This window comes from Lissotriton vulgaris, chromosome 7, assembly GCF_964263255.1.
Source record: "Lissotriton vulgaris chromosome 7, aLisVul1.2, whole genome shotgun sequence".
Taxonomy (NCBI): Eukaryota; Metazoa; Chordata; class Amphibia; order Caudata; family Salamandridae; genus Lissotriton; species Lissotriton vulgaris.
In genome coordinates this window covers 1,724,709,484-1,724,728,534 of record NC_141695.1, presented here as the reverse complement: position 1 = coordinate 1,724,728,534, position 19,051 = coordinate 1,724,709,484, and the positions used below count along the sequence as shown (strand labels likewise).

At 44.2% G+C, this 19,051-nt stretch overlaps 1 protein-coding gene across 2 annotated transcripts in view; it reads left to right on the top strand.

Moving 5' to 3' along the window:
- The window catches only part of LOC147706445 (uncharacterized), a 151,898-nt gene extending 133,354 nt beyond the window's left edge, over positions 1–18,544 (top strand). For both annotated transcript variants that reach the window (XM_086929083.1, XM_086929082.1), the window contains exons 8-12: positions 5,597–5,849; positions 11,415–11,546; positions 14,786–14,968; positions 16,653–16,781; positions 17,026–18,544. In XM_086929083.1, coding sequence (XP_086785209.1) covers positions 5,597–5,849; positions 11,415–11,546; positions 14,786–14,968; positions 16,653–16,781; positions 17,026–17,222 — 894 coding nt within the window. In that variant the 3' untranslated portion in view covers positions 17,223–18,544. The remainder of the gene's footprint in view (positions 1–5,596; positions 5,850–11,414; positions 11,547–14,785; positions 14,969–16,652; positions 16,782–17,025) is intronic.
- The last annotated feature ends 507 nt before the right edge of the window (positions 18,545–19,051 follow it).

Below are 19,051 nucleotides of genomic sequence, written 5' to 3'. Positions count from 1 at the left end.
TGAACACAACAACAGTTGATTATTAATTCAATATAAACAAAAAATTACTAATAACTGTCGCCCAAGACATTTTTGTAGCTATGTATGCAATAGTCTGAATTGTCACACTTGTAGGAGTGTGATGGTTAGTGGTTGTGTTGGTACCGCCGTTGGCAGCGCTGGCAGGGGCACCGGTTGCTGTTTCTACGATTTGACAGAATTGAGTGAGTCTAGCTCTCCTAGCTGGAACCCGCATGATGGCTAAGAATTTTAGGAGTTTATTTTTATACTCTTTCTCCCTCTTTTGTCCTTTCTCTTATACTGTACGTACGAAAATGTAGCAAATTGTAACAATTTTAATTAATTGAACAATAAAGAATATATGAGTGCGCACTGGAGGGTGCAAGCTGCAGAGACCCCTGACGAGAGCCCTAGGCACTTATTTTACTAAAACTTTAGCACTGACTAGAATTCACATGGGGCTCTACCAGGGCACCTCAGTCCAGTGCCTGCTGTTCCAATTCTGAGACCGACAGGGGGCTCTGGCAGTGCACCTCAGATCTGGACTAAAGCAGCCCCTGATATTGCAGCTCTGGGCCCCCGACGACGCAGCTCTCGGGGTGCACCTCCTTAGCTCGCACCCCGACCCTTCACCACACGCAGTTCAGAAGTGCATATTTTCCACCTGTGAATACGTTTCTTCCCCCCGCCCCAAGTGAAACCCTCGCCCTAGGAAAGCGGCACCCACGTGCCCCCCATGACGCCCTTCGCCCCCCGCAGGCTCGCCCGGGCCCCTCCTCGGTTTCCTGCCCTGCACCCTTCCTCTCAAACATTTCCCCCGTCGCGGTTTTTGGGGCCAAGGCGGCGCCGTGAGTCAAGAAACCCTGTTTTGAAGTCAGGGCGAACACAAGCACGTCACATTTTCCCATGACTGTGACGGGGGGGCGCGGGTGCGGCCTACACCTTCACACTGGGACAATAACTTGTTTTCTTCTTTTTATCGCCCTCGGGAAGGAGGAAGTGAGAAGGGGCCCACAGACATCTCTGCTTCAGGTGCACCAACCGACGCAGCTTTCTATTGGGGCTGCTCCTGAGACTCGCAGAGTGCACACAAACACCTGCGTTAACCCAACGAGCTGCATACAGGGTTCGAACTTGTGACTGCAGGGCGCACACACTCACAGGTCTCCTCATTAAGCACGTGATGCTCTCGCGCCTCGACAGGAGCTTGCAGAGGCCACGTGAGCCTGCAGCCAAAGTCCATTTAGAGCCAAGCACAGAACCAAGGGGCAGATTTACAATAACTGGCGCATCCTTGTATATCGGCAGGGATGCGCCAGTAATTGTGCGCTGCAGCTCCGCCACCCATGATGCGCCGCATTTACAATGCGGCGCACCATGGGGCAAAAACGGCACCAATGCGTCACGCATCTGTGCCGTAAAAGCAGGGCATTGCTGGAGTTGCGTCGCAAGCGCGACGCAGCTCCAGCAATGATCCGGGATGCCTGCTTCAAGCACGCGCAGGGTTTTGATGCAGCATGGCCGTAAAAGTGACTTCTGGCGCAGGGCTTTACAACGTGACACATCTGGGAGATGCGTCACGTTGTAAATACCCAGCACCATGGCGCATCTTTTGCGCCGCCACTGCGTCACAAAAGTGACGCAACGGCGCCGTAAAAGCGGCGCAAGGGGCTTGTAAACCTACCCCAAGTATCTAAGACCATCTCTCGTCCACCAATATCCAAACATGCAACACATGCCCTGTTATTTTAACCGCATCGCTGCGGCGGTCATTTTTGCGCTGTGCGGCTTTTTTACAAAAGCCGCGTTACATGACGAGCTCAGCTCGTCATCCACACATGCCCCCCGTGGCTGATGACGAGCTAAGCTCGTCATCAGCATCAAAGGGGTTAAGACGTTTGCCAGAGCGTTACGCCGCCTGCCACAAGAGGGCGCCAGATTTCAAGAAACTGATTCAAAATGGCCTTGTGGCTTTTGGAGGGGAGTTGTCCAGAATGGCATCTATTAACTGTGCCTGGAGCTGCAGGTAGAAATGGTTTTATTTACCCTAACTTCTCACACATTGTCGGAAAAGTTTTAAAGTATGTCGAAGGATTCTTTTTCATATTAGAAGGGCCCCCTGCCAGTACAAAACCTATGCGGGACATCACTCACACATACCTTTGCTCTATGCTGCAAAGGTGTTTGTGTGGCGCTAGGCAACTCAAAAGTGTGCCAACACTTGGTAAGAGAGAAGCCGAGCCATATCTTAGTAGCTGAAGTGCGGCCACGCTCTCTCCTCGTGCAACTCTGGGTGCTGAGCCATGTTGCACTAGAGAAAAGTGCTTCTCCCGCAGAGTGTGCGGTCCCTGCTGTGCCTGAATACATTTCTAGCTCTCTGTTTTTCTTCGCCTCACCTGTCACCTCTCTACACATATGCACAACAGAACCAACTACTAACCATGAAAGTGGGGAGAGGGTGTGGCTTAATGGCCACAGCTGTCGACTTCAGAGCTTGGGAACCAGGTTCGAGCCTCAGCATCGGCTCAACATCCTGTGATTCTGGGCAAATCACTTAATCTCCCTGTGCCTACCATAAACGAATGTGTTCTTAACTGCTGATCATGAAAAGCACCGATGTTATTGAGTAAGTGGCGATGCTGAGCACCGGAAACGACAGGCTCAAATTAAGGAGGGCGTGCAAAAGGAAGGACATTAGATACAAAGTTCAGCTGTCACTTACCATCCAGGTCACTTTTCCAGCCAGTCGCCAATAATTGAAGTGTGGAGTTACAAAATGACCAAGCCACCTACTTTGTGAAGGTTTCTTCAAAGCATGTCAGGCTTCACAAGCATCACAAAGTTGCGAAGTTTAAGGATCTGTTGATAATTTGTGAGGGAAATCTTCCAGAGGCGAAAATACAGGAAGTGAATAAACTTACCAAACTTATGCAGAGAAATATAAACTTTGCTTTACCGTATGTGAAGGCCTTCACCTTGTTTAGGGGCAACCAGGAATGCTTCTTAACTGTAGTGGCGTAGCGCAAAATGACGAGGCTCCGCGCAGAATGTAGTAAATCCTATATTGCATGAATAGTCAAAGGCCTTAGGCTGAATGCAGTGCCCCAAGAAGCGGGGGGCCCCCATGCCTTAGGGGCAGCTGGGGCCTGTGTTATACCCCTCCTTACCTGTATTTTTGTAATTGTGCTGTAATGATACTTATCCAGCACCTAGTACCCCTAAAGAGGCATTGAAGTGTTTTACAATGGGTAGCAGACTACTCCAGAAGCCAAGGTTAATGCTTAATCCAGTAGTTTTTGGTTATAACTGGTTAGTGGAATTAACCTTGTGCTCTCAAGAAAATCATTCCTTGACTTAATCCGGTTACTTTGTGGTAGATTTTTATGCTTTAGGTGTGATCTTTATTGACTTTACGTCAATAGCAGGTGGGATGAATAGTTAAATTGCATAGAGGAGATTAGTTAATTGTTAGGTTGCAGGGATATGGTTTCAAAGAAGGGGAGGTTGTAAACTACAAGGTAAAGTCTGGACAGTTCCAGAAATATAATAGTAGAGATTAAGACAGACAGGCACGCGATTTAGGATCGACCTTCTTCATTTGTTTATCTCTAAGGGTCGGATTTAGATCTTGGCAAACAGGTTACTCAGTCACAACGGTGACGGACATCCCATCCGCTGAAATATGAACCCCAAAGGATATAATGGGATTAAAATATAAATCCCGTAGGATATAATGGGATTAAAATATGAATCCCAAAGGATATAATGGGATTAAAATATAAATCCCATAGGATATAATGGGATTTATAATTCAGTGGACGGGATATCCATACGGATGAAATATCCATCACCGTTGTGATGGAGTAACCCGTCCACCAAGATTTAAATCAGGCCCTTAGTTCTTAGCCTGTGAGAAAAGAGGTTGATTGTTCTTTGTCGATCACCATGTCTCTCAGTCATAGCAACGGATGTGAGCACCAGCAACTCACACTCTCTGGTTCCTCTTCTACTAAGGAAGAAAAATACATCAACATAACGTGCAAATTCTGCAGGGTGTTTTACCACGATAACCAGTGCCGAAAATCCACCTGCAACACCATCAAGTACAGTTTATCGACCATCACTAGATCGACCAGGAGAGTATGTATTGGTAAGTGTAGATTTACTATTCCTAACTCCGCATCTACGCAGCGTTACGATAAATAAATCGAGAGAAACCAGTGAAGATGTGTTTCATTAGGGCGAGTAGATGTGGCGTTAAGAGTAGTTAATGGACACTTTCCCTTATTTACCTATGAGGAAGAGGTATCAGGAGTCCATAGTCTTCACTCGATGTTGTTGCAGGTCGATATTTTGTCTCTCGATAATGTTACATAGACCCGCCCACAGACGGTCTTCCTTTCACAGCTCTTCTCCGACAAGATGCTGAAGTGGTTGAGGAGGATGCATGACACTAAAGGGCCCCAGACAGGCAGATTTAAAGGTAGGAAAGATCCATGGTAAACCCCATCGCATGGTAGCTCTCCGCGTGTACATGGCACCAGTCTATATCGAGACTTGATATCCACCTTTGCTAGCAGAACCTCTTCACCTCTTTCCCTCTTCCTCTTTGCTGGCCCATCCCTGATCTGCCAACTACAGTTTCACTACTTTGTCCCACTTTCACCTCTTCTTACTCCCAACCAGTGCTTAATTTGAGCCGGTGTTTTCCGGTGCTAAGCACTGGCACTTAATTGGTTTCCAGTGCTCGGCACCGGCACCTAACCGGTCTAAGTATGGTGTTGACAGTCTACCACATGGTGGCGCTGTTCATCTAATTTAGAGATGAGCAGAATAACATTTGTTTGGGAATACAATATACATTAAAATAGTGCTAATACCGGCCTCCCCAGCCATTCCTTTGGGGACCTGGAATAATCTGAACGGTGGCATTTACATGCGAGAGAGATGGTTAGTAGTTGTTTTGGCAGCGATGACAGGGGCGATGGGCCGGGCAAGCTGCAGTGACCTCCTGGTCAGACCCTTGACACTTAATATTTTACAAATTAAACACTGCTCCCAACAGAACGAGGCATTGTCTGTAGACTGTACTTATTTCTTAGATGTGGTTGCACTGCATGACACCAACGGGACACAAACAGGACCAGTTTTCAGCATATTCAACATGAGTGCCATTGGGATAAATTTACATGCAAAGGACCTATATTGGATACTTGTATACAGTCAGTGGTTAGCGTTGAATTCTGGTAGGTTTACTTGGGCTCCGCAGTTCTGTGGTCAATCGTTTCTCAGGGAAAAATACACCGGTAGTGAACAAGTTCTTCATCCCAAATTATCACTGTCTGGCCACAGAATGCCAAAACATGCCATATAATTTCGGATTGTAAAGGAAAAATGTCTGCGATTCCATATTTTTTCATTTTTCCACAGATCAGTAGATTTACATGGTGCGTCTGCACATTCGGGGTTCCACCATTGTTTTCTGACACTTGACACCATTTTCTTTCTTTTGTGACAGTCTAGTGCCCCAATTTAGCAAACCTTTACAGGTGCCCACTTCCAGTTCTCTTCTGACTTCTCGGTTTGACCTCCTCAGGTTCTGCAAGAGAATAACACTCCTCTGTTGGCATTGGAGAAGATGGGCCTGGCCAGGGAGACGCCATTGCTAATCGGAGGCCTGGAGCTACCAGTGACCACGCTAACGACCTGTTGTCCTCCTTCGCCATTGGTAGTAGCAGAGGACAAAGTGCCGAGGTGGAGCTCTGCGGTAACGCTGGAGATGCCACCCAGCAGGAGCGAATGGGGGACCTCGGTCTGTTCTCTTTGTCAACCAATGGAAAGCAAAACAGGTAAGAACAGGAAGTGACAACATCAGACTTGCCCAAACAATGCAAGTGTGAAGAAAGTTGCTTGGGTCTAGTGACTAGGCTTATTAACATGGACATCGGTTCACCAAAATGTATTAGGTAGGTAGTGGTAGTGACATCATGCACCATTTGACCATTTATGACATCAGAGGTTTGACCTATTGCCCATCCATCAGCCTTCATAAACCTCTCATTTGTTATAAAGTGGGTAAGGGGGAAGCCAGGCATTTAAATGATAAAAAGTAAACAGGGGTGTTAGAGGTCTTCATTCTTTCTGCTCCTGCTGCACCTGAGACCAGTGCTAAGGGTAGCAAGACACAAGCCAGGGATAGCTTCTTGGCTACCTAGAGCTGATGGCCACTTTCATTAGGAATAGAGGATATTGTGTGCATCTAATCAAATAACTCGTATAGTACTGAAGGTAAGGAACTATGTTATGGTGAGTGTCAGGTGTAAGGCATTGTAATTATTCAACCTAACCTCAAACTCTGGTGAAAGGGGTCGTCATGCCATATTGTTTGCATATAAAGTGTGCACTATGTAAATAATCACCTGTTGGAGAAAACCATCAGTAGGAGACTCTCATAGGAGAGGGAGAGAGAGAGAGAGAGAGAGAGAGAGAGAGAGAGAGAGAGAGAGAGAGAGAGACAGAGAGAGAGAGACAGAGAGACAGAGAGACAAACACACTGATGCAAGGGTTCAGGCCTATGTCACAACTTTGCCAACTATTGTCGCATACACCTCGTCTACTATTACTTCATCATGTTGTTAGAGTCCATACTTTACCAAGTTCACATAGGTCTAATTCTTGCTCTTATCTGTACTATTATATGAACACTTACCCATATCTGAATACTTATCTCTATACTAAACCTTATTCTAATCCTAAATCTAACCTTATTCTTTATTCTTACCCTCACCTTTACCTAACCATCACCCTTACCCATATCCTAATGCTTATCCTTATCTGTTTCTGAAACCATATTATAATCCCAACTCTAATCTTATTCCTTATTCTTACCCTTACCTACCCATCACCCTTACCCATATATTAATGCTTACCCTATCTGCCTTAAACCTTATTCTAAACCAAACTCTAATCTTATTCCTTACTCTTACCCTCACCCTTTCCTAACCATCACCCTTGCCCATATCCTAATGCTTATCTGTATACTAAACCTTACACTAATCGAAACTCCAACCTTATTCTTTACTCTTACTGTTACCCATACCTAAACATAACCCATGCCCATTTCTCAACGCCTTTGCTTACCTGTATCGTACACCTTATTCTAATCCTAACTCCAACCTTATTCTTTTCACTTACCCTCACTCGTACCTACCCATCACCCTTGCCCATATCCTAGCCCTTATCTGTATAATATAGCCTTATAGCCCGTCGTAGCGGGCTATACCGCTATTAAAGGCCCGCTGAAACTTTAAAGGCCCGAGCCGAAGGCGAGGGACTTTAACGAGACAGCGGGACTTTAATTACCGGTATAGCCCTGCTACGAAGGGCTATAAGACTATTAGAACATTCTGCCACTAGAGGGCAGAATGTTCTAACAAATTGAACTAAGGGTTCTCGAAGCTCAAGGGGATATAAATCCCCTCGAGCTTCGAGAAGCCTTTGTAGAACATTGGAATGTTGCTCTGCGGGCCTTTACCGGCTGTAGAAGCAGGGCGCACTCCATTGTCTGCTATGGAGCTCCCAACATTCCAATATTCTAATAAACCTTACACTAATTCTAACTCTTTATTCCCTACTCTCACTCTTACCCTTATTGTTCCACTACCATCACTCTTACCCATACCCTAATGCTGCGTATTGTATTCTGTGTATTGAATCTTATTCCAATCCTAACTCTGACCTTATTCCTTACTCCTACCCTCACCCTTACCTAATCATCACCCTTGCCCATATCCTAACGCTTATCCTTATCTGTCTCCGAAACCATTTTCTAATCCTAACTCTAACCTTCTTCTTTAATATTATCTTCACCCTTACCCAGATCCTAAAGAGTACTCTATCTGTATATTAAACCTTGCCTATATCTCAATGCTTATATGTGTACTAAACCTTACACCAATCCTAACTCTAACCTTATTCCTTACTCTTAACCTTACCTAACCATCACCCTTACCCATATCCTAAAGCTTATCCTTATCTGTATCCGAAACCATATTCTAATCCTAACTCTAACCTTATTCCTCATGCTTATCCTCACCCTTACCTAACCATAACCCTTGTCCATATCCTACCGCTTACCCTTAGCTGTATCTTAAACCTTAGTCTAAACCTAACTCTAATCTTATTTCTTACTCTTACCCTCACCCTGACCTAACCATCAAACTTATCCTAATGCTGTGTATTGTAATCTGTATATTGACTCCTAACTCTAACCTTATTCTTTACTCTTACCTTCAACCTTACCCATATCCTAAAGCGTATCCTATCTGTACATTAAACCTTATTCTATTCTTTACCTTTACCCCACTCTTACCACACCATCACCCTTATCCATAACCTTACCCAGTGCTTTAAATAGGATAAAGATATAGGTGCTCACCAAAGTGAGTGTGGGGGGGAGTTGGCCAGTTGAAGGGCTTGACTAATAGGCGGGCATTTAATGATGGCCGCAGCCATGTAGCAACAGCAGCACCGAGTGGTCTTTTCAAGTGATGGGGTTCAGTGCCCACTTGGAACTCCAGCTAACGCCCCAACATTTTTTACCCTATAATTTTTTTAAAGCATGCTGAAATGATGCAATTTTCACATGCATTTGCTAAATAAGACATAGGTTCTGAAAGCACACTAGTGAAATATTCCAGCCCTTGTGGTACAGTATTCTCTCACATGCCTTTTGACATTTTTGAGAAAATGGTGGCAAAAAAGTACATATTTCAACACAATTACTCCAAAAAAACAGTCTAAAAAACCTTTGGTAATACAGGCAGTTCAGACCATTGGGTGAACTTGGTCTGGAGTCAAGGCCATGCATATAATAATTTTTGTTAGTGTTCGCATTTGAACTGAGAGGCAGTTTGTTATCGCTTCATCGTGTAGAATGTTATTTCGGCATTGTACCCTAGTTTTGAGAACCCTATAATTTAGACTAGCCTTGCGCTTGACAGTAGATACTTACAAATCTATCAGACACATTTCCACAAGTAATAGGGAGTCTACATTATTTTCAATCAGCATCTTGTTAATTTCAGGTACATGTTTTGGTGGGATACAGGTATTTCAGTCAACCATGTTCTTGACCACTGCAGGTCCTCCCTGAGGTTTGATTATCTCCTGGTAGGGATAACCCAAGTGTGGTACTCTTTTATTGATAGCCGCGTGTCATTGGTGATGGATATATTTCTTTTTTATAGAGAATGAAGTTGCTGAGACAAGTTGACCCACCATAGTTGTTGACCCCTGGTCTCGGCGAGTCGCGGACGGGAGAGGGAGTGTTAAACGGGCTTATCCTAGGTGTGTCGCCAGCATGCCCGCTGGGTTCTCCTACTACACGGCTGTGCTGTGGCACGATTTAAATAGAGAGTGGAGAGTTTATCTTGCAGGGAGCAGAAGATTGCAATAGATGCTACCTCCTCCAACATATACAATGTATACATTCAACAGGTAGAGTAAAGGAGCGATCTTGTAGAGCGACCCTTTGTCTATGAAGCTCATGATCTGTGTGGCAGGAAGTGACCAGTGTCTCCCTTATTTTCATGGAGGGATGTAGTGCTCCAAGAGTATCCATGCTTTATAAAACTTTCTTCTCCCAATCTTTGTTACCAGTTGCCACCCCCCTGTGACAATACAGAGATGGGCACCAGATATACTCTTGAAGTTAAACCTTGAGAACATATTGAAAGACTTTTGAAGACCAAGTATTAACCCTGGGTAGCACATCTCAGTACAAAAGTAGCCCTTTTCCTCCAAGGCTCTGTGCAGTGGTGTCCACACCTTTTCTGTGGGACACATATCACCTCCACCCAGTTTGTAGGAGGGTCAGAGCCCAGTGCCTTGCACCATCCAGCCGAGCTTTGTCTCGTCTTCCCTTTATTTTTGACGAATGATGGTTGGCACACCTCCTTGACCTCCCAGCATCATCCATAGTTGAAATCTTTCCCCTGGAACAAAGTCTGACCATGGGAAACCACACACACTCTCAAGGTCAGCAGATGGTAGAGGGCACTGCAGCTCACTTGAGGGCAGAGGTTCCAAGATGTGAGCAAATGGTAAACACCGTTTTCAACCGGGTGTTACCACGCAGGTAGGTAACAGCACGGTCATTACAACAACTATATTGTTACCATGCTTGGCTTTACATCGCAACTCGTTTCTACGGCTTGCACTAGGTGGCTTGCAACACCGGGGAATGTGTTGGATTTTAAATCCAGCACATTCCCTGCTGTTGCACTAACTGGAGTAGGAATAGTAATTTATACTATTCCTAAGTCCAGCGCGCCATCTAGCGCAAGTCGTAGCAATTACTTGCGATGTAAAGCCACGCGTGGTAACAACGCGGTCATTGTAACAACCGCGTTGTTACCCACCGCATGCTAACACCGCGCTTTGTAAAGAGACATATTCGAGCAAACACTGTGCAGGTCTGTCGCCGCCAAATTTGAAAAAGTAAAAATGTATGCCAGTTTTCAGTGTGGGATTTCATGTGTACTGTGCTGTATACATCCATGCTGGTATGGAACTCCAGGTTTCTATTCTGTGGAGTTTTAGGTACGTGCATGGATCTAGGCTGCTAAGTGGTGTGGGGGATTGTTATAAATTAATGATTCTTGAATGTTAACATTTTACTGTGTTCACATAAATACCACATCACAAAATGTGTGTTCCTGTTCACAGAATATCTGGTTTAGTGTTTTTTTCTGTACATCCCCTTTTGGCATGTTCCCACGACTGACTTCCATATGGCTGCTTCTTTTCTGTAATGGTGCAGATGAGAAAAAACAATAAAATGGTACATGCCCAGAGAGTTACCAGTCGTTCAGATGAATTCGACCAGTTCCATCATCACCTTTTCCAGTCACAGTTGAGGGTCCCAACTCACTGTGTCATCACAATTGAGCCCTAACATGCTCAAACGCCCCTAGAATGGTGTGCGTTTGGTGTCTTTAATTGTGACAGTTCCTAGCATGGTGGCTGTTTATCCTTTCGGGGTGAGAGAAGGTAGATATACATATGATTGGTCTCAGCCTCTAAAGGCACAGATGAGCTAAAACCAAAGGAATTGAAATGCACCCAGACTAATCAAGAGGGGTTCAGATTCATTCAGTCATTTCTATAAATCAATTATGTGATGTCTATTCTGTACCATATTTGGTGTGAGGGGTTGAGGAAAGTTAAATAGTGAATATTGGGGATCCTAAATTGGAACTGCCAGTGATATATTTGTATTTGTGGGCATGGGCGCTCAGGGTCCAAGGGCCTACACTGGAAGAGTCAGACGTGAGGATGACAGTATCAGGGGAGTGCCCACTGCCTCTGCTTCTGACCATCAATGAGGATAAAGGAAATGTTTTCCCTTTCAGAGACTCACAAGGCCAATACCAGACTCCATGGCAGCTGCTCAGTGCTGATGAATGAGTACAGTGACAACTTCCCGCCAAACAACAAGAAACGACAGACAGGCAACCTGGCATCGAATGGCATCCTCCTGCTGGGTAAGAGGCTTGAAGAGGTGAAATGGACTGTGATCAGAGACACCTGGGGCTAGGGAGAACTGTCTTATGTGTGCCAGGCTGCCCATCTGAGAGCCTGCCAGGCAAAGGATATTTGTAAAAGGTACATGGGTTCCGGAGTATCGTGATACTCGACGAAAAAGCACTTCAACACCCCATCAGGGGCAACAAGCACTATATAAATGCAAACCTTTTTTCCCTCTTTTATCTGTCCGCTATCCTTCTCAATCCAGATGAATGACTAACCTATCCACCACTCAAATTACTTTGAGGTTTCTCTATACTAATTCAACACTAATCCGTTATGGGTTCTGGAGTAGCGTGCTACTCGCTGAAAAAGCGCTTTGACGCCTCGTCAGGGGTAGTAAGCGCTATATAACTGCAATTACAATACAATGCAATACATTATAATAACCACCTGAGAAAGCAGCGGGTGAATGAGGGCTTTCATATGCACGCCATACTGACCATCTGTAGAACTTCCTGGTTGAGGGAGGCTCTCACTTGTACTCTAGACTGACCATCCGAGAAACCTGCCAGTGAGAAAGGCTGTCACATGTACTCTAGAATGACCATCAATGAGTTGCATATGTACCCCATTTTAATCATTGAGGAAACCAATAGGAGAGACAGAGCTCTCAAAATGACACCACACTGTGGGGCCGATTCACTGAACTAATCTGAGATAAAATCCTAAACTTACTACTTTTGGTATTTACAGAAGGCATTTACTAGTAGTAAAGTTAGGACTCCTAACTTTACTATTACTAAACTGAGATAAAATCCTAAACATATTACTTTTGGTATTTACAGAAGGCATTTACTAGTAGTAAAGTTAGGACTCCTAACTTTACTATTACTAAACTGAGATAAAATCCTAAACATATTACTTTTGGTATTCACAGAAGGCATTTACTGGTAAAGTTAGAACTCCTAACTTTACTACTACTAAATACCTTTTGTGAATAGCGAAAGTCATAAAGCTAGGATTTTGTCTCAGTTTAGTAGTAGTAAAGTTAGGATTCCTAAATTTTCTACTACTAAATGCTTTCTATGAATATCAAAAGTAGTAAGTTTAGGATTTTATCTCAGATTAGTTCTGTGAAACGGCCCCTGTATGATCATCTGAGAAAAGCTATAAATCAATCAAAAGAAATCCACTAGAGAGTAAAAACTGATATAATTCCAGACGCGTTGATATTCCCTGAGGGAAAAGATTTCTTTTTCTTAAAATAAACCTCACCCACCAAAAGGCCCCTTGGTGGCATGCTCCATCATCAGGTTCTTCCCGCCCCGCTGTGGGACGGAGTGTGCTGCAAAAGACAGAGACGTGGGAGCACTGTTTGGAAAGTGTGGGCTATATTACTAAAAATAGGAGTGGAAGCGTCAGTGAGATAGTGAACACAATTCTTAAAAAATACCTGGCCACTAGGAACCGTGGACCCGATTCACAGAACTAACTTAAGACAAAATCCTAAACTTACTACTTTTGGTATTCACAGAAGTTAGGATTCTGTCTTAAGTTTGTCTTAAGACAGACTTAAGACAGACTTAAGACAGACTTAAGACAGACTTAAGACAAACTTAATACAGACTTAAGACAGACTTAAGTTAGGATTTTGCCTTAGGTCTGTCTTAAGTCTGTCTTAGGTTTGTCTTAAGACAAACTTAAGACAAAATCCTAACTTCTGTGAATACCAAAAGTAGTAAGTTTAGGATTTTGTCTTAAGGTAGTTCTGTGAATCGGCCCCCTAAATTTTATTGAAACAAGTGGCTGGTATGATTATAAAGGGGTGGTGGGAGGTGCACAATATGATGTATGTGTTTGCACCAGGTCTACATGTTTCAGGCCTTCCCCTGTGGCTTTTCGTCAGGATCAAATTACCATTTGAGACACCTGCCAGTGAGGGAGAACTGTTCATTGTATGCCATACTGACCTTCTTAGAAACTATTCCATGAGGGCAGGTTTACTGATTGAAAAATATGAGTAGTCTCTGGCTGGTTGCATGGAAAGGGATAATTAATGCACAGGAATTGTCACCATTCAGTTTGCAAAACGTTTTTGAAGTGTTCATGAGGCTCTTCCTAGAGAAGCTGCCAGATGTGCACTCCCAGGAACCCTAATATTGGATAAAGCAGTTCTGCTAAATGTGCGCACGACTGCATTCCTCTTCCAGAGTCTACTCATATACGATGGTCAGTGATCCTTCCATCTCTAGTGTTTCCCTCCCCATGATGCCTCTTTCTCCCTTTCATATCTTCCACCCTTTCTTCGAGTGACTGGCGGTTGACTTCACTCCACCTTTTGTTCTGCACGCCCACACACTCTACCATGGAGCACAATATACAAATGATCAGCTAAATGCAAGGGATGATCAGTGGAGGTTATGTTTCCTGTGCATGTGGCATGGCTGTAGAGAAAGGACAGGCTAGGTGGGGGCTCTACACATTAAGGTCCAGCCCTGAAAGATTTAATAGGGTACTGATTTCTCCTTAACACTTAGGGCCCAATAACGACTTTTGGCAGTGAGGGGGTGGGTGGCCCGCCACCGCTGCTCCCCCGCACCGCCAGGAGTCGCTGCTGCCCACCTGCCAGATTACAAGTCATTTTGTGGGGGGCAGGCGGCATGGCGGTTCCCACAGCGGTGCCTCTTTCAAGTGGGATTGCCACACAGGTTCCTGCACATCATAGACTGTTATGTCCATGCCGTGCAGGAACCGTGGCCCATGCATACAGTGGCGCACACGTTGTGCCCCCCCCTGAATGCATCCCCAGGCTGAGGGGCCACAGAAGGCCCTCTAGGGTCCCCTTGTTTCAGCAGGAAAAGATCTTCAAGAAAACGATGGCAGTCCTAAAATTTGCAATATGCATGGCGATGCCGCAGCTGCACCACCTGCATCTTGCAAAGGCCCTCATTGGCGCGCCACCGCTAGGGTACCAGCAGTTCCCTGGTGGAGCCAGCGGTGCAATTACAGTCCAACCACCCAACTTGTAGCTGGTGCGGGTTGGCTGGACCTCCAGTGCCGCGCCACTGCAAGTCTGGCTGTCCTCGGACCTCCAGACTCGTAATTAGACCCTTAGGGGGGAGTACAGTTTACCTACAGGTGCAGCCCAGCATTTACCTGTCCATCATGGAAGGGGGCACTATTCAGCCAAGTGAGCATGAATGAATCCACACATAATCCAACGCGGTGATGGTGGTTGTCCTTCCATTCACAGGGATCTCCCAGGCTCAGATAGCCAGTCTGCCGATGAAGGACCCACCCGAAGGGAGCTGTCAGAGGGAGAGCCAGGGGCATCCGATTCTAATGTGTGATCTTGTGGCTCCAGACCCGGTAATGGAAAAGACCAAAGCCACGGAGACCAACCGAGATCCAGACGATGGTCGGTCGCAAAAGAAAGGTGAGTGGAGAAGTTTATGACAGGCAGGTTCAGAGAGGAGGTAACTGCAGCCTGGAAGGCAGGTAGATTGGTCCTGGTGGTGCTTCACGAAACAAACTATGGAAAGCTGCACAAGGTAAGAAGAGGTGATAATGGCCCGTCCATTACATTTCTAATTACAAAGTCTCCCTCGAGAGAAATAATATATCCATAAGAGGACCCTTTGCTAGTTCTGGTGAGAGGCAACAGCTCCACTTCACTTCTGAAGTCCAGTGAGGAAGTAACAAATCTGGGATTGTTTTCACTGCTTATGTTGATTCCTTTGGAAGGACTAGAGGTCAGGGAATCCCTATCCTACCTTGTTATATGTTTTTGTTTTAATTTAAACTCAGGACAGGGGACTAAGCAATGGAAATCTGCAACATTTTCCCTCATACTTCAGGCAGCCAATCAGAGCGCAAGCTCCCACTGGACCCTGACTAGTACAGGACAAAGTTGGCCGAAGGAAAAAAGGGCCAATAGAAACGCTCTATTTTTTTTATTGGATTCGAGGGTCTCTTGCAAGACTCCCTCAAACCCAGCCATATAGACATACAAATATTTTTGTTCCTCAATTTCACAAAAACTAATCAACAGATTTCACCAAGTCACAAAAAGCACGTTTTATGGACCAAGATCTATCTTCCTGCCAAATTTGGTGTAATTCCGTTCAGCAATTTGTGCTGTAGTTCTGTCTGAAAAGTCTATGAAAAATTAATGGAGAAATTTGATTTTGGCACTCTTCTTTTTTCTCAGCTCAAGCTTCACGGATTACCCCAAAACGTTCCAGGAGGAAGTTTAGGTGGATTTACTTTTTGGGGAACTTTTGTGAAGATTTGTCAAACGTCGCCAAAGTTATCAGCAAACAGAAAAAAGCTCTCTCTTCCTAAGGAAATACAGAGCTAGCTATAACTGCCCAGTGGGGATAACACCACTGGGCAATCTAGGTTATAGACAGATAGACAGAGAGGTAGGTAGGTAGGTAGGTAGGTAGGTAGGTAGATAGATAGATAGATAGATAAATAGATAGATAGATAGATAGATAGATAGATAGATAGATAGATAGATAGATAGATAGATAGATAGATAGATAGATAGATAGACAGACAGACAGACAGACAGACAGACAGACAGACAGACAGACTGATGTGCTTTAAAAAAAAATTGTAGACAATATCACCAAGTAGTGGAATGTCTTCAAACGTGCTAGTGTTACAAAATAACAGCAAACACCGGCACAAATTAAGCACTGGATAAGGTCAAGCACATATATGGAGAGTTACCTGAAGTAAACCTATTCTTACATATGTACTTCCCTTGTCCAGATTATGGCCTCCCAATATTTTGTCCACAATATTCTGGTTGCATGATTTTCTGGGGTCGATATTAAAGTGGAATAGCTATGGGGAGTGTACATAAAGCACAAAGTGATGACAACTCAGCCAAAATCATCTATCTTTATATCAGGCTCCAGCCGCCACTTCAGAATCCTGGGTGGGCCTGTGGACGCCTGCATAATGAACCACAGATGGATAGCAGAGGTGTAGTCCCTATGCTTTGTTTAAAATTATTCTTTTTTTTTGCTGTCAGGTCCCCTGTTCTTTCCATCTACATTTCCTTGTGTAGTTTGAAACTAATCTTTACTTGATACATTTTCTCCTCCAAGAACCTCTAGATACCCCTCCAAAGCCTAGCAGTCTGCCCCCTGAACTGCAGCCTCACTTGCTTGATAAACCAACATATCGTCCAGGTGAAGAAGACTCCCAAAACGACCTCGAAGACTCTCTGCAAACAGGTATTTGACACACGACAAATTCTAAAATACCGACCCTACTAGTGTCCTGCAAACACCATTACAGATTCACTGCTTGAAAGGCAGTTTGTGTCTGCTTCACTGTGTACTGATTGTTTTTGTCACTCTTCATGTTGCTTGTTTTTGTTATACCGTTTGGAGTTTTTGTTGATTGTCTTCTGCTGTTTGTACCTTCAGAGAGTGTTATTTTTCCTGTTGCCTCATACACTGTCATGTTCCTTTGCAGATGGGATGCACTCACCTCCTCTGGTGACCATGACTGCCTCTGAGAATTGTCTTAATGTCCCTACCTTGGTCATACAGTCTTGCTCCTCTGATGCTGACCTTCCAAAAGAACTCAGGAGCACAGGAGAACCGGAAGAGAACCTTGAGACGCAGAATCGCAGCAGCCAGCAGCCTGAAGAGGATGAGTGGAGGGGCTAGAAATGGGCCGAAGGACCTTGTCTCTTCTGATGCTGCACCCTACTTCCATGGTTGGCACCAATGTACGATTGCTCCAACCTATGCTGAGAGCCGCCAGACTGTGGGAGTACGGCAAGCCCGCGGAGAAAGCATAGACCAAGAGGGATGAGATAGGAATGGATTCAATGAGATGCACAGGCTGTGGCAGAAATTGTTGAAGGTCTGACAATTGATGCACCTCAATGGGCCATGAAGTTATGAGCCAAGTAAATACAGCACTACCAAGGTTTTGTTATAGTTTTACTAATTTCAGTCTTTATCTATGATTGTGCATTCCACGGTATGTTTCCCTCACGTGGTTGCAGTTGTCTGTCCATAATTTCCTTCATTTCAAAATGTGACGTGTGAAACACTGAGATTTGTGCTTTTTTAAATTAAGGAAATTGTAAAGTTTTTACCTGTAGAGGATTGCCACTGACCCACCTTATACCTAAACTACTTATATGATAATAATAATCCACATTTGTAAAGCGCACAATCACCCGTAAGGGTCTCTAGGCACTGGGGGCCGTCAGGAACATTAAGCAAGCTATTGCCCAGAGTCACATGGTGCTAGGCTAATCTGCCGCCGGTGCCAGGGATCGAACCCTGATCCCCAGATTCCGAAGTCAGTCGCCCTAGCCGCGGCGCCACACCTCTTCCCCTACTTAGACTATGACAATATATTGAATTAAAACAAAAAAAACTAAAGAGAGACAACTCTTATTTACTACAGTCCCAATATCAAAAGGGCATCTCACTTTAACCGTATCTCCCTAAAATAGCTGTTAACATGAGAATGTCCAGAGGTGTCGGAGCAGAGATAAACTGTAACACATTCTTCTGTTTGGAGCAAATCTTTGGGTTATTTTTGTGGAGGATTTTTCACAACAACCTCCCTCAAAGCATTTCTACAAATGCGATTAAATAAATATATTGAATCCTTTCAATTTTCCTGAAGAAGGCTTTATCTATTAAAATAAATCTGAGTAATGAAACATCATAAAATCTCCTCTATATTAGAGCGTGACAACCATTGTTTAAAATGCATGGTGTGCATAAATCCTATGCAATAATTGATTTGACTGCACCACCAAATTTTTGTATGGGAATGAGTGGACACTAGCGTGCCTTATAAGGAATTTTTAACAGTTAAAATATTGCTCTTTTGCAGGCTGGCCTAAGTATTATTATTTAATTCAATATCTGAGAATTTGTCTGATATACTCTTTTCTTAAGACTTTTTTGGATTAATGCTTTGAAATCAAAAGTTGACGGATGTTTTATTGACACATACAATTCACTGTATGGCGTGTTTATTATCCTGTAGGATAAATAAAAATGAAAACAAAAAGTTTGTTTGATAGTACATGATGGTTTCAATGAATATTTATTAGTGGCTTGCCCCTAACTAATCCACTGGTCTTTAAATTCCACTTTTGTCTATCACAGTCTTTGCACTCTCTGGTGAATCAAAATAATGTAATTCCAGAAGGCAATATGTAGTCATGTAGACCTGTATTTTTGAAAAAGTGTAAGATGTTCTTGTAAAACAAATTGGGAAGCAAGAGTAGGGCATCTGGACTTACTTATGCTGCCCAAAATTAAACTTAGAACAGAGACTTTGACATTTGTATGAGATAAATAAATATGCTAAGCACGCCATTCTATTGGTGCTAGTATAAATAGCGCCTAGCCGCTTCGCTACGGTGGACATTCTGCTGTGGTGTGGAAAAAAATGAGGTTGGCGGAGTTTGGACAGCTAGCGGCCGTCCTCCACACCACCCACTGTGACATCGGACGGCCACATG